This window comes from Haliotis cracherodii, unplaced genomic scaffold (genome assembly GCF_022045235.1).
Source record: "Haliotis cracherodii isolate W230 unplaced genomic scaffold, xgHalCrac1.p SCAF_7, whole genome shotgun sequence".
Lineage (NCBI taxonomy): Eukaryota > Metazoa > Mollusca > Gastropoda > Lepetellida > Haliotidae > Haliotis > Haliotis cracherodii.
In genome coordinates this window covers 55,674,754-55,691,957 of record NW_027266330.1, presented here as the reverse complement: position 1 = coordinate 55,691,957, position 17,204 = coordinate 55,674,754, and the positions used below count along the sequence as shown (strand labels likewise).

At 40.5% G+C, this 17,204-nt stretch overlaps 1 protein-coding gene across 1 annotated transcript in view; it reads left to right on the top strand.

Moving 5' to 3' along the window:
* LOC139449130 (uncharacterized) overlaps positions 1 to 14,324 on the top strand; it is a 46,856-nt gene extending 32,532 nt beyond the window's left edge. Inside the window, 1 exon segment of the mRNA XM_071230614.1 lies at positions 9,451 to 14,324. Within this exon segment, the coding sequence (XP_071086715.1) occupies positions 9,451 to 13,896 (4,446 nt within the window). The 3' untranslated portion in view covers positions 13,897 to 14,324.
* Positions 14,325 to 17,204: the final 2,880 nt, after the last annotated feature.

Genomic DNA, 17,204 nt, shown 5'->3' with positions numbered 1-17,204 from the left:
AAAACTGGTGTTTGATCGTTAAGACGTGTAAGTTTCCCTAAGACCGAAAACTGGTGTTTGATCGTAAAGACGTGTAAGTTTCCCTAAGACCGAAAACGGGTGTTTGATCGTAAAGACGTGTAAGTTTCCCTAAGACCGAAAACGGCTGTTGGATCGTAAAGATGTGTAAGTTTCCCGAAGACCAAGAACGGGTGTTGGATCGTGAAACGAGACAGCAGTGGCACTATAGCGCGGTAATTGAGCGGATGGTAGAGCTCGGACTGCGCCCGGTAAACTGCATTGTTGCCGATTGGGCTACCGTAGGTATATTTATAAGGACAGCGGATGTTTAAAGTATGTTTAAGTATAGGGTGTATACTTTTATATGTTGACCAGGATATCAGGTGCAATTAGACTTGACTTGAGGTAAGGGGATTTCAGTTGGGTGAATTGCTTGTTATGTAATTGAATGTACAGCTTGTGATCTGATTGCTTCAAGTGAGTAGCTTTTTCAGTAAAAGTATCGGCATTCCCACATAGACCCGAGATATACCTTCTCTTTCAGGTATACTGTCTCTTGTCGTCTTTTCCATATTTTAATGACAGTAAATTCTTTGCTACTTGCGCTCCTAGTTTGACACAGCTCGAGTACATTCATATACACGAAGTAAAACAAGTTTACATGTCCAATTACGTTTCTTTTAAAAATTAAAATATTCTCTTTATAGTTATTTATTAATGACATAAAATAAAAACCGAGTGTGTAACCCCAGGTTACAGTAACACTTTGAAATAACGATGTCTGATGTGGATTTGGAGAATCATACGACTTGTGATTATGACTTTGCATATTAATAATGCCATATTGTTGTAGTGAATTATTTGTATTGTGGTATTAATACATTCTTCTTAACTGCAGTTAGATTGTTTAGTAAATCCATTTTAATTGTGCGAGTGGTTTTGAGTTAAACACCTTTGCTTCACCATGCCTCGTAACAGTGTTCTTTTTCAACTGATCTTCCCTTAACTAACCTGCTAGGTACGCCGACAAAGCCGGTACAATCTTAAAACTTATAGCGCATGTTGTACAGACAGTCAACCAGTACATCCTTCGCCTTTATCAGTAACGTAAAATGTGGTGTATGTAGAATATATCTTTTCACCTAAACAATGACATGTCTTATATTGTTATGGTAAATCACATAATGGGTGCGGGTATATGGTGCTGTTTCTGATATGGTGAAGCGAGGCACTGGGTTCTGCTAATTGTTCCCGACAGATCACATTGTTGACGATTTGCAATCTGGCCCTTGATGCTTGAATATTACACAAGAAAATATTTATATGCATCTTTATTTCTTGTTTTAAGAAGACTATTCTCCAAATGTACTTAAAAAGGAACTACCTTTTTCCTGGAGACTATTGTACCCATGTAGGGCATTGTACCCATGTGGGGTATTGTACCCATGTGGGGCATTGTACCCATGTGGGGCGGTGTACCTATGTGGGGCATTGTAGGCATGTAGGGCATAATACCCAAGTGGGGGATTGTACCCATGTGCGGGATTGTACCCATGTGGGGTATTGTACCCATATGGGGTATTGTACCCATGTAGGGCATTGTACCCATGTGTGGCATTGTGCCCATGTGTGGCATTGTACCCATGTGTGGCATTGTACCCATGTGTGGCATTGTACACATGGTGGGAATTTGTACCCATGTGGGGAATTGTACCCATGTGGGACATTGTACCCATGTGGGACATTGTACCCATGTGGGGTAATGTACCCATGATGGGTATTGTACCCATGTGGAGTATTGTACCCATGTGGGGGATTGTACCCATGTGGGAGATTGTACCCATGTGGGGTATTGTACCCATGTTGGGCATTGTTCCAATGTGGGGCATTGTACCCATGATGGGCATTGTATCCATGTAGGGTATTGTACCCATATAGGGTATTGTACCCATGTGGGACATTGTATCCATGTGGGGGATTGTACCCATGTGGGACATTGTATCCATGTAGGGGATTGTACCCATGTGGGACATTGTATCCATGTAGGGGATTGTACCCATGTGGGACATTGTATCCATGTGGGGGATTGTACCCATGTGGGACATTGTATCCATGTGGGGGATTGTACCCATGTGGGACATTGTATCCATGTGGGAGATTGTACCCATGTGGGACATTGTATCCATGTGGGGGATTGTACCTATGTGGGGTTAGGTCTGGATCCCCTGAACAGGATGTAACACGTTCTACTTCTTGTAGTCCTGCCAAGGTATGGTGATATTTGAGAGACGTTTCTCGTACTTCTGCAATTTGGTAAAGACATCTCACATGTCACCAATAACTCATAACACATAACCATTTCGCATCAATGAGTGAAGCCTGTCAACAAAGAAAGAAATATGTAATTTATGGTCTATAATCTGTTTAACTGAAAACTACTATATTGAATTGAAAATGGGTGTTATTATGAGAACGGATATATATATACACATACAAGGTAAATGACTGGCAGCATCTAAAAGGGTTAATACAGCCTTACAGGCATATACAACATGTGAACACAAAGACCGACAAGGGTTAATACAGACGTACAAATATATACACTGTAGGTACACAAAGACAGACAAAGTAAATGACTGACTACATCTGGAAGGGTTACTACAGACGTACAAATATATACACTGTAGGTACACAAAGACAGACAAGGTAAATGCCTGACTACATCTGGAAGGGTTAATACAGACGTACAAATATATACACGGTTGGTACACAAAGACAGACAAGGTAAATGACTGACTACATCTGGAAGGGTTAATACAGACGTACAAATATATACACGGTTGGTACACAAAGACAGACAAGGTCAATGACTGACTACATCTGGAAGGGTTAATACAGACTTACAAATATATACACGGTTGGTACACAAAGACAGACAAAGTCAATGACTGACTACATCTGGAAGGGTTAATACAGACTTACAAATATATACACGGTTGGTACACAAAGACAGACAAGGTCAATGACTGACTACATCTGGAAGGGTTAATACAGACTTACAAATATATACACCGTAGGTACACAAAGACAGACAAGGTAAATGACTGACTACATCTGGAAGGGTTAATACAGACGCACAAATATATACACGGTAGGTACACAAAGACAGACAAGGTAAATGACTGACTACATCTGGAAGGGTTAATGCAGACTTACATGTATATACAACATGTGCACACAAAGACAGACAAAGTAAATGACTGACTACATCTGCAAGGGTTACTACAGACGTACAAATATATACACTGTAGGTACACAAAGACAGACAAGGTAAATGCCTGACTACATCTGGAAGGGTTACTACAGACGTACAAATATATACACCGTAGGTACACAAAGACAGACAAGGTAAATGACTGACTACATCTGGAAGGGTTAATACAGACGCACAAATATATACACCGTAGGTACACAAAGACAGACAAGGTAAATGACTGACTACATCTAGAAGGGTTAATGCAGACTTACATGTATATACAACATGTGCACACAAAGACAGACAAAGTAAATGACTGACTACATCTGCAAGGGTTACTACAGACGTACAAATATATACACTGTAGGTACACAAAGACAGACAAGGTAAATGACTGACTACATCTGGAAGGGTTACTACAGACGTACAAATATATACACTGTAGGTACACAAAGACAGACAAGGTAAATGACTGACTACATCTGGAAGGGTTAATACAGACGCACAAATATATACATGGTAGGTACACAAAGACAGACAAGGTAAATGACTGACTACATCTGGAAGGGTTAATACAGACGTACAAATATATACACCGTAGGTACACAAAGACAGACAAGGTAAATGACTGACTACATCTGGAAGGGTTAATACAGACGTACAAATATATACATGGTAGGTACACAAAGACAGACAAGGTAAATGACTGACTACATCTGGAAGGGTTAATACAGACGTACAAATATATACACGGTTGGTACACAAAGACAGACAAGGTCAATGACTGACTACATCTGGAAGGGTTAATACAGACGTACAAATATATACACGGTAGGTACACAAAGACAGACAAGGTAAATGACTGACTACATCTGGAAGGGTTAATGCAGACTTACATGTATATACAACATGTGCACACAAAGACAGACAAAGTAAATGACTGACTACATCTGCAAGGGTTAATCAATACAGACTGAGTCTTTTATCCATTACGTAATCAATCATTAGATCATAATTGTAATTTTGCTATTGTTAGCTACTGTAAATATTTCTTCACAAGTTGCAATGAGGTTTGGACAGTCTGTCACTGCTCAGCATTAATAAAATGTGTTATGAATTATGGGATATGGTTGTTTTCTTTGTTCAGGTAGATAGACATGGCAGCGGCAACTTCTTCCCTGCATGCTGTAGTTATGTAAACAACTACACCTGAGATGGCCAGTTCAGATGACCTCACAATTGTGTTGCCAACACAGGATGACCTTGAGACGATGGAGCTTATCACCTCAGAAGGTATTCCACAGACAATCAACTCAGGTCTGTTGGCATTTCTATTTCACAATTAAATCTGCTGAGTATAATTACCTAGTTCAACCAAGAAATCATTTTAAAACATAAAGTGACCAAATCACCTGAAATCAACGGTTAAGTACTGTACCTTCAAAGGCAGATGTGTGGCCCCATTCCATGTATACCGTATTCGATGTACCGGTAATGAGTGCCCAGGGCACTCTCAAAGAAATAGGGGCTGGGGGCCCTTATTACATATATAAAAATGAAAATATAACCAAAACCAAGCTTATCTTCATCAGGTGATTATTTAGCATTGTAACAGGAGACTAGATTAAAAAATCCAACCTGGACTCTAAAATGATGGACGAAAACACTTGGACAAAAGTGTGTTGGTCTTGTGTGGAAGGAGAAAGCTTGCATTTAAGGATTGTATAAGGATTGTTATTGCTTCGTTGAACTGAACCCTCAGTTACACCAGTCCAGTAATTAAATCTGATTTATGTTTACCCATTCAAAAAAAAGAGAAGATATCCACACTATAAGGAAACATATATGATAGTCGTATTTGATGTGATAATTGTATAATATGATTAATAGGATGTAATACTTCCTTCTGTAATATTGAAACGACGAGTTCCACCCGCATGTCCTAAAAGAGTTTCTGAATAGAACTCGAACACTAAAAGGGTGACCTGTACGACACATGGTAAACACATTCACCATCAGCTGTAGTTGTGCCTTTTGCTATCATGGTTTCATCAGTAAATGTATTTGTTCTGTTTCCATGGATACCAGTTTGCACTTCGTCTCCAATCTGAGGCATTGGGTGTCGTTTCTTCTGCAGAATTATTCGTGACATGTTTATTTACATAGTGCACACTTTCAACACTCACGTTCAAAGACCGCCTCCATGGTCTAATGGTAGAGCGTCCGGTGTTCGATCCCAGGCCGTGTCATACCAAAAGACGTTAAAACATGGCACTTGTTGTTTCCCTGCCTTGCGCCAAGCACTTAGGGGCTCAGTTGTCAGTATACCGTGTCTGAGTAGGGTAGTCGTGTTAAACCGCGGCATGATATCTCAGTGTGATAGCACTATAAAATCGGCATTAGTCCGAACTAGTACAAGCAGTCACGCACGCAAGCCCACACGCACGCACGCACGCACGCACGCACCTGCACACACAGACACATACACGTTGCTATTTAAGTGCAGTAGTCTTGAATGCGACGTTACACACCACTTCCCCTCACCTCACACTTAAGTTCGGGGGCACGGGTGGCCCAGTCGTCTAAGGCGCCGCGATTCGCTGTGCAGGGTTGCGTCCCTTGGGCACGCTGGAAACCTATGGTTGTGGGTTCAAATCCCGGTTCGCCCCAATTATGTTTCTAGGTTTGTCAGCACCATACCCGTGCTCGTGGGTTTCACCGAAGTGGTAAACGTCTGAGACCTGCATCACTTCGGGCTTTCTTCCCACATTAAGTTGACACGCCACGATGTAACTGGAATACTGTTAAAAGCGGGGTTAAACCCAACTCACACTCACACTTAAGTTCAAATTTTATTTGTGGAACTTTGTACACATGGTACCTTTAGGAATTATTGAAAACTGTATATTTTGGGTTTCCATGGCAAAGCAGAGTATGGCTCATAAACCATTCAGTAACTCTTTGTGAAACTCTGAATGTTCAGTTTTTATCATGTGGGTATTCTGGCTTCGAACAGCCCCCCCACGCCCACCATCTCCCCTTTAGCTTGGTTTGGGAAGCAACACAATGTATCGGTTGGTCAGGCCTGGTGACTTTGTTAGTTGTGTGGCATTGTACCTGGACAGCGTGGGATTTTTCTCGAAATGATGTGTTAATTAAACAAGCAAGCAAACGAATCAATTCAGGAGCTGTGTAAGCTTTTTGCTGTTTTGTTCCGGGTTAATAATTTAAGTACGGAAAATTTGCCATTGGATACATTTTGACGGAACCTCTAAGGATAACATTTTGCATACATTGAGGGATAAATATCTTGATAGGAAAACCTAGCATCGAAAATACTTATTTGAGTTACGGTCCTTGTTATTAATGTTGTTTTTTGACAGAGTTATGGCCCTTGTTATAAATGTATTTTGCGTTTGCTCAAATGAGGGTAGAGTACGTTTCAATAGCAGAGATCAAAAGAAATTTAATATATATGCACACATCCGGCATCTTGAACTGGTCCGTTTTGATGTTCGGTGTTTGTGTTTGCATTTCCTCGGCAACATGTTCGAATGAAACTTTGAAAATGTATCAGGCTGGTTAATAGGATGGGTGCCTATCATTTTCAAATATAATTGTAAGCTTGCAAGGATTGTTGGGTGTGTGGATGGTACTGTCTTCTTGTTTATGATGGTATGATAGTAAAATGGTTGCCATAAAATTTGATTTGATGCCTTTAAGAAAAACTGAAGGATAATATCAGTTTTCAAAATGTAATGCACATGTGTTTCTAAAATGTTATTCAGCGTTATACTCTTGTGTCATTGATTGGTGTTGACAGGCGATGTCCCGCATACCATCACCACGCTTGTCGGGACGCAGAACATATTTACTGGGCCGACAGGGACAGTTGGTGAAGGTAGGTCTAACCACCTTGACAGGTTTGAAGGAAACTAAAGTTAGGACACTGATGGAGATTGCATATGGCCCAATAGGGTTGCCTACAAAAGTAGAAGATGTTTCACATATTGATATCTCTCATATATCAGAGCGAGTGAGTGAATGATGTTTGATGCTACCGCCAGCAATGTTGCGGATACATGCATTTCACGGCATCACATATAAACTAGTCGTGTTCAATATTAAAACAATCAACTTTAATCTCCAAAAAGATTGTTTGTGTTGCTTGTAACTAAGTTATTGTATTCTTAAATACTGTTGACAAATTGAAAATTTCACAACTATTTTTTTAAAACTAACCACACTGTGATTTCCTGGGTAGAGAGAGAGAGAGAGAGAGATAGACTAGAATTGGGGATCATGAGTCGAGACAAACTGTTCCTCATGCCAAATATTCAAAACATGGATTATAAACCCACAGCATAAGCATTCTTAATAATAATATTATTTCGTTATCAATGAAATGAACATGATTGTTTTTGTTTGTAGCTACCCTTGATCTCCGTATAGATGATGCTGAAGAAATATTTGTTGAAACGGAGAGCTTCAGGAATGTGAAAAGGAAACTGAAGGATTTTGGTCATGTCACCATCTGTGGTGCTTCAGGGGAAGGTAAAACTACAGCAGCTCTCGTGCTGGGTTCACAGTACAGACAAAAGGGGTACAAACTTGCATTTGTGGACAGAATTGAACAGTTTGACTTGGATAGCTTCTTGAGCTCATCACCAAGAGTATTTCTGATCATAGATGATATGTTTGGTACTGTTGGGTTATCTACAGATGTTTCACAGCTTACAACAATTCTCAATACACTTTATCAACACTTACGACACTGCAAAAGGGCGTCTGAGAAACGAAAGCAGCAAACTAAGAAAGAAGGTAAAGATGAAAGTAAAACGAGTGGAGTTTCTGACCCAAAAGAACATCCCACAAAGGATATTCGTATTATCTTCACATCCAAGACATATAACTTCCATGCTTGGCTTGCCCAGCTGCAGTATGAGAGATTCGCACTGTTCAAGAGTCAAACAGTAATGGATTTAACAACTCAAGAGCAACACCGATATACTCAAGCAGAGAAAAAGGCTATATATGAACACCATAGGAATCGACACAGAGAATCTTCTGATGAAGATTGTGGAGATCTACCTGATTATGAAGACTTGGACACAGATTCAAATATTTTTGGAATTCCTCTTACTTGTAAACTTTTTTTTGAAGTTTCATCTTTAACCCGAAATGCAAAGAAATTTTTCAAGGAACCTCTATTTTATCTCACGCTAGAACTTGGAAAATTACTGAAGTCCAACACTGATCGATCTGCCATATTAATTCTAATGCTACTGTGTGAGGATAAGTTAGATTTGGCCAAGTTGCAAGCAGACGGCAAGGACCAGGAACTGGACATCATGGTCAGAACTGTTTTAGAGTTACGGCCAAAAGCTTCACGTTTAGGAATGCATGAAGCGGCATCGACTTTTAGAGGAACATTCTTTACACGTGGTGATGTTGTTGGATTTGCCCATTCCTCGATATCTGACGCTTGCGCTTGTTCATTGTTTGACATTAGTCCAACATTTGTGCTGACTTATTGCAGTGACAATTTTATATATGAGCGCGTGCAACCACAGCCAGTACAAGAAACCATAATTGATGATCATCTCCACCTGATCTATGTCTCAGAAGCATATCATGATATCCTAACTACACGATTTGCTGAGTCAATAAAGAATGGTCAGTTTTCAAAATCAGTGACACACCCCATTCTCCGACAAGAACAAGTAGCTCTTCAATTACTTGAGAAACTACAACATGATGGATCCATGGACGAATGCTGGGTCCACAAGAGAGAAAAGGGGAATTGCTTTTTGTTTTGGGCAGTTCTTGGACATAATAACAATTTTGTCTTTGAATTAGAAAACATAACTGGAGAAGAATTTACTCAAACAGAGATCAGTGAAGCAATGTTTGGTTGTGTGTTCAAAAATAACCTGACCGCATTAAAGTGGCTTTTCTCCAGAAGTGAAAGTCCAGACATTGGTATTAACAGTTTGCTTTTGTCGGCAGCTGCAAATGGGAGTTCGGAAATACTTGTTTATCTAATAGAAAATGGTGCCAATGTATTAAATACTGATGCAGACAAGAAAACCATCATACACCTAGCCTGCATGGAAGGACATGAGAAGACACTAACGGTACTAAAGGAACACGACATCAAACACTTTAATGATGAGTTGAAGGATAAAGTAATGAACTCTACAGATAATGAAGGCAGGACTCCTCTCATGGTTGCAGCACTCACAGGATCTAATGATTGCTATCAGGTATTGCAATCAATATCAAACAAGAAAACCAAAGACTACAATGGAGATGACATAGTTCACCTAGCCTGTTTGGGTGGTAACGAGGCTATAGTACAACATCTTGTGTCCCCTTTAAATGTCAATAGTAGAGGACAGGACGGGTGGACTCCTGTAATGATGGCAGCCGTCAAAGGACACCAAAGTGTGTTTGACCTCCTGGTATCTAAAGATGCTGACCTGACACTGGTGGACAAAGACAGCAATGGTTTACTTCATCTTGCCTGTTCTGGTGGTAACATTGCCATAGTACAATACCTTTTGCCCAAATCAAATGTCAATACTAGAGGACAGTATGGGTGGACTCCTGTAATGATGGCAGCCTTCAAAGGACACCAAAGTGTGTTTGACCTAGTATCTAAAGATGCTGACCTGACACTGGTGGACAAAGACGGCAATGGTTTATTTCATCTTGCCTGTTCTGGTGGTAACATTGCCATAGTACAATATTTTGTGTCCCCTTCAAATATCAATACTAGAGGACAGAACAGGTGGACTCCTGTAATGATGGCAGCCTTCAAAGGACATCAAAGTGTGTTTAACCTCCTAGTATCTAAAGATGCTGACCTGACACTGGTAGACAAAGACGGCAATAGTTTACTTCATCTTGCCTGTTTTGGTGGTAACACCGCCATAGTACAATATCTTGTGTCCCCTTCAAATGTCAATACAAGAAGACAGGACGGGTGGACTCCTGTAATGATGGCAGCCGTCAAAGGACATCAAAGTGTGTTTGACCTCCTGGTATCTAAAAATGCTGACCTGACACTGGTGGCCAAAAATGGCAGTGGTTTACTTCATCTTGCCTGTGTTGGTGGTAACACCGCCATAGTACAATATCTTGTGTCCCCTTCAAATGTCAATACTAGAGGACAGTATGGGTGGACTCCTGTAATGATGGCAGCCATGAAAGGACATCAAAGTGTGTTTGACCTCCTGGTATCTAAAAATGCTGACCTGACACTGGTGGACAACAACGGTGATAGTTTACTTCATCTTGCCTGCAATGGCGGTGACACCGCCATAGTACAATATCTTGTGTCCCCTTCAAATGTCAATACTAGAGGACAGGATGGGTGGACTCCTGTAATGATGGCAGCCTTGAAAGGACATCAAAGTGTGTTTGACCTCCTGGTATCTAAAAATGCTGACCTGACACTGGTGGACAAAGACGGCAATGGTTTACTTCATATTGCCTGTTATGGCAGTAACACCGCCATAGTACAATATCTTGTGTCCCCTTCAAATATCAATACTAGAGGACGGTATGGATGGACACCCGTAATGATGGCAGCCGGCAAAAGACATCAAAGTGTGCTTGACCTCCTAGTATCTAAAGATGCTGACCTGACACTGGTGGACAAAGACGGCAATGGTTTACTTCATCTTGCCTGTTATGGTGGTAAAACCGCCATAGTACAACATCTTGTGTCCCCTTCAAATGTCAATACAAGAGGACAGAACAGGTGGACTCCTGTAATGATGGCAGCCGTCAAAGGACATCAAAGTGTGTTTGACCTCCTAGTATCGAAAAATGCTGACCTGACACTGGTGGTCAACAACGGCAATAGTTTACTTCATCTTGCCTGCGATGGTGGTAACACCGCCATAGTACAATATCTTGTGACCCCTTCAAATGTCAATACTAGAGGACAGAACGGGTGGACTCCTGTAATGATGGCAGCCTTCAAAGGACATCAAAGTGTGTTTGACCTTCTTGTATCTAAAAATGCTGACCTGACACTGGTGGCCAAAAATGGCAATGGTTTACTTCATAATGCCTGCGATGGTGGTAACACCGCCATAGTACAATATCTTGTGTCCCCTTCAAATGTCAATACTAGAGGACAGGACGGGTGGACTCCTGTAGTGATGGCAGCCGTCAAAGGACATCAAAGTGTGTTTGACCTCCTGGTATCTAAACATGCTGACCTGACACTGGTGGACAACAACGGTGATAGTTTACTTCATAATGCCTGTTTTGGTGGTAACACCGCCATAGTACAATATCTTGTGTCCCCTTCAAATGTCAATACTAGAGGACAGGACGGGTGGACTCCTGTAGTGATGGCAGCCTTCAAAGGACATCAAAGTGTGTTTGACCTCCTGGTATCTAAACATGCTGACCTGACACTGGTGGCCAAAAATGGCAATGGTTTACTTCATAATGCCTGCGATGGTGGTAACACCGCCATAGTACAATATCTTGTGTCCCCTTCAAATGTCAATACTAGAGGACAGGACGGGTGGACTCCTGTAGTGATGGCAGCCGTCAAAGGACATCAAAGTGTGTTTGACCTCCTGGTATCTAAAGATGCTGACCTGACACTGGTGGACAACAACGGTGATAGTTTACTTCATAATGCCTGTTTTGGTGGTAACACCGCCATAGTACAATATCTTGTGTCCCCTTCAAATGTCAATACTAGAGGACAGGACGGGTGGACTCCTGTAGTGATGGCAGCCTTCAAAGGACATCAAAGTGTGTTTGACCTCCTGGTATCTAAACATGCTGACCTGACACTGGTGGACAACAATGGTAATAGTTTACTTCATAATGCCTGCGATGGTGGTAACACCGCCATAGTACAATATCTTGTGACCCCTTCAAATGTCAATACTAGAGGACAGAACGGGTGGACTCCTGTAATGATGGCAGCCTTCAAAGGACATCAAAGTGTGTTTGACCTTCTTGTATCTAAAAATGCTGACCTGACACTGGTGGCCAAAAATGGCAATGGTTTACTTCATAATGCCTGCGATGGTGGTAACACCGCCATAGTACAATATCTTGTGTCCCCATCAAATGTCAATACTAGAGGACAGGACGGGTGGACTCCTGTAGTGATGGCAGCCGTCAAAGGACATCAAAGTGTGTTTGACCTCCTGGTATCTAAACATGCTGACCTGACACTGGTGGACAACAACGGTGATAGTTTACTTCATAATGCCTGTTTTGGTGGTAACACCGCCATAGTACAATATCTTGTGTCCCCTTCAAATGTCAATACTAGAGGACAGGACGGGTGGACTCCTGTAGTGATGGCAGCCTTCAAAGGACATCAAAGTGTGTTTGACCTCCTGGTATCTAAACATGCTGACCTGACACTGGTGGACAACAATGGTAATAGTTTACTTCATAATGCCTGCGATGGTGGTAACACCGCCATAGTACAATATCTTGTGTCCCCTTCAAATGTCAATACTAGAGGACAGGACGGGTGGACTCCAGTAATGATGGCAGCCTTCAAAGGACATCAAAGTGTGTTTGACCTCCTGGTATCTAAAGATGCTGACCTGACACTGGTGGACAACAACGGTGATAGTTTACTTCATATTGCCTGTTATGGCAGTAACACCGCCATAGTACAATATCTTGTGTCCCCTTCAAATGTCAATACTAGAGGACAGTATGGGTGGACTCCTGTAATGATGGCAGCCTTGAAAGGACATCAAAGTGTGTTTGACCTCCTGGTATCTAAAGATGCTGACCTGACACTGGTGGACAACAACGGTGATAGTTTACTTCATATTGCCTGTTATGGTGGTAACACCGCCATAGTACAATATCTTGTGTCCCCTTCAAATGTCAATACTAGAGGACAGGACGGGTGGACTCCTGTAATGATGGCAGCCTTCAAGGGACATCAAAGTGTGTTTGACCTCCTGGTATCTAAAGATGCTGACCTGACACTGGTGGACAACAACGGTGATAGTTTACTTCATATTGCCTGTTATGGCAGTAACACCGCCATAGTACAATATCTTGTGTCCCCTTCAAATGTCAATACTAGAGGACAGTATGGGTGGACTCCTGTAATGATGGCAGCCTTCAAAGGACATCAAAGTGTGTTTGACCTCCTAGTATCTAAAGATGCTGACCTGACACTGGTGGACAACAACGGTGATAGTTTACTTCATAATGCCTGCGATGGTGGTAACACCGCCATAGTACAATATCTTGTGTCCCCATCAAATGTCAATACTAGAGGACAGTATGGGTGGACTCCTGTAATGATGGCAGCCTTCAAAGGACATCAAAGTGTGTTTGACCTTCTAGTATCTAAAAATGCTGACCTGACATTGGTGGACAACAACGGTGATAGTTTACTTCATCTTGCCTGTTATGGTGGTAGCACAGCCATTGTACAACATCTTGTGTCCCCTTCAAATGTCAATACTAGAGGACAGGACGGGTGGACTCCTGTAATGATGGCAGCCTTCAAAGGACATCAAAGTGTGTTTGACCTCCTAGTATCTAAAAATGCTGACCTGACACACTGGATAGCAATGATAATAGTTTACAGGATAATACCTTTAGTCAGATCAAGACAGTGATAGTATAACAACAGCGTCCCCTGCGTTCATTGTTAAATCGATTTAGGTATTTCTTGTATAATGTGAGAGTTGCGGTGAAAACTACGACATTTGCCGATGTTTCCGAAATCGGCAATTTCCGGATGACGTACTGCCGAGTAAGAGTTATCCACCGTTTTGTAAACGATGCTTTGGCGATCCTCTTTTTAGCAATATAAAACTCGGAAGAAACGCAAACAGAGACGGAAGGACGAAGGGGCGTTGCTTACTCCAACCTCGCAGCCTGCAAGTACTGCAGATTGGTTCATATTCCCTAACTTACGTATATGAATATTGTCGGGGAAATGAGGAAAGGTCTAAGCGGTTATTTATATGCGAATCGCATGATTCAGAATGTGGACACTCAGGGAGAAGGAGTACACACACACACACATATATATATATATATATATATATATATATATATATATATATTTAATGGACTTTATCATTTAAACTCCTTTCAGAGATTCAATGTATTTCGTTCAAACTTGGTATCAAGTGAAGACATTATGTGTTTATTTGCATGAAGTAGGATAGTTTTGGTCCACTAATTTTTGAAACAGTTAGAGATCTTTTGAGATAGAATTTGGTATATACAAAAATGAGGTAATTGAGGTACAGTTCTTCAGTGTAACTGACAATGACGTAGCAGTGTTACATTTACGTTTAAAATGACAAATCATTTAATACATTCTAGAGTTCAATTTGGGTTTCTTTGATTGGATAAACACTTGTTCTTTTTCCAGTCTCTGCTGCTTGTTATTTGTATACAATTTATAAAAGGGAAAAATACTAAATTTCCCGTTTCCGCAGTCATCAATGTGTTTGCTGACACTTAAGCATCGAACATTGGGGTCTCTAATCTGCTGTTTGTGTACAGTGACTCCATCTTTTCATTCCAAACATCTCCTAACATACACCACATCTTTGCTGCGTCATAAGAGTGGCGTCATTTATATGTCATTGTCAGTTACACTGAAGAGCTGTCATGAGGCATAATTGTTTTATGGACACAATGTTGTTATAACTTTTGATGACTTCATGTGTTTCTTAAAAGTCACTCATTTACACGTACAGGGGTTTGATATTTCAATTGTGAATACATGAATAATACAAATAAATCTTCATAAAGTTGAGTAGTATTGTATTACATGTACACGTTTTCGTCGGTGCAAAATATAAGGAAAAAGTGCATGTGCTTTAAAAGAGTGAGTGAGTGAGTTTGGTTTTACGCTGCTTTTAGCAATATTCCAGCAATATCACGGCGGGGGACACCAGAAATGGCTTTAAAAGAGACTGGATTTAAAGTATATATATGTATTCTTCATTCAGTCTTTACGCTCACTACCCTGGTACAATATTATAACATTCCTGAGGCGTAATGTCGCGTATTGCTTGTATATGATAATGTGAACTGGTCAAGGTCATTATTGTCAAGGTCATCAAAAACGGAATATTCATTGTTTATATATTTCAATGTCACTGTATGTTAGTATTTTTTAGTTGTTCAACCTTGGTCCTCTATGGAATTACAATTGGTTGAATAGAATAAAAGGGAGATTAGGTATGGATGTAATACTACAAAATGTAATATAACTGTTTATAAATAAGGGTAAATTCATTCTCTTTGGGTCTGGCTTTTATTGTATCATCATTTCAGATGTCTTTTAAGAAGTTCTTTTTTCATATTTTCATGTGTATGTGTCTTGTTTGTATATCCAGGCAATAATGCAGTGTCTCACACAAAGAAACGTGAAAACACTTAATATACAATGCCTCATTACACTGTTTCTGGATTTATTTTACTGTTTATCATTATGGTGAGTGAGTTGGGTTTAACGCCACTTTTAACAGTATTCCAGTTTTATCACGGCGTGTCAGCTTAATGTGGGAGGAAAACCCGAAGTGATGCAGGTCTCAGACGTTTACCACTTCGGTGAAACCCACGAGCACGGGTATGGTGCTGACAAATCTAGAAACATAATCGGGCTGAACCGGATTTCGAACCCACAATCATAGGTTTCTGGCGTGCCCAAGGGACGTAACACTGCACAGCGAATAGTGGCGCCTGAGACGACTGGGCTGACAACCTAAGTTATTGTGGCCGATTGTTGATTTTATTTGAAGTAATTTATCCATACCTACTTGAGTGTCCCACTTCTTTTGCACTAGATATCTGATACAACTTCTAGTCACAGGTTTATAATCACTGTATGGTATCAGAAGTGGTGTTCCAGATCTGTTGAGTGCTGATTTAGTTACCAATGATTCCAACATGGCTAGATAACCAACAAAGGACGATGTCGCATTGGCTGGTAGCCAGGTTGTCATGTAATTCAATGATGTCAAGTAAAACTGTATGCTGACGCAAATTATGTCTTAAAGCCTGAAGACATGACAGTCTGAAGAAATAATGAATTGGTTATGTTTAGACTGTTTATTGATGTATTCTTGAGCTGTGTAAATGACTTTTGATTCGACTGTGAAAGGGGAAGAACTATGTGGTAATCTGGTTGAAAAACGTCTGGATCCAACGATGGTGGTGTTGGCAACAGCGTCACCATCCTTGGATCCATCGGTAAATTTCGATTTGTAAGTATTAAATGTACTTCAAACTGATTACATTTTAGTTTATACTGTTTCTGATTTGGTTAGTTTAGCCAAAACGGAGAAGTCACCAAGTGGAAAGTATATATATATATATTATCAAGTTTAATATTAGCAGTAGAACTAAAAGGGTTAATTCTTATTCCAAAAAAATAAAAGATGACATTTTATTATTCAGATTATTCAGGGGGTTAAACACAATGTTTTACGCAGGTTAGACTTATTATAATATAACTTTGTGATATGCTGTAAAGATAGTTTAATGCGGGGTTTAAGAGATATCTCATCGGCCTCAGCGTACAGACTGTCAAAAGTCAAAGAAGTTCGTAAAGATACAAGACAAAGTATTAGAACTTGATGGTGGATAGTATTTAATATCCTAAGGTTGCTTTTAAGGGTTCCGCCATAGTTGATTGAACTAAAGTCGAGTTTAGAAAGGATAAGTGATGTTTACAAGTGAAGGAAGGTCGACTGATCACCTCCCCATTCGGAAATTTTAATTTAAAATCAAGTGCCCTCAGACATTTAGCTTTCAGATGTTTGACATGTGGCAAAAAAGTAGGGGCTGATGAAGAATTATTCTTTAATGAGAGTGCCTGCTAGATTTAAGTCTGGGTCACTGTGGGGTATATATTGTCGACAGAATAGAACTTGAGGCCGGTTACACTGTCACCAACCAT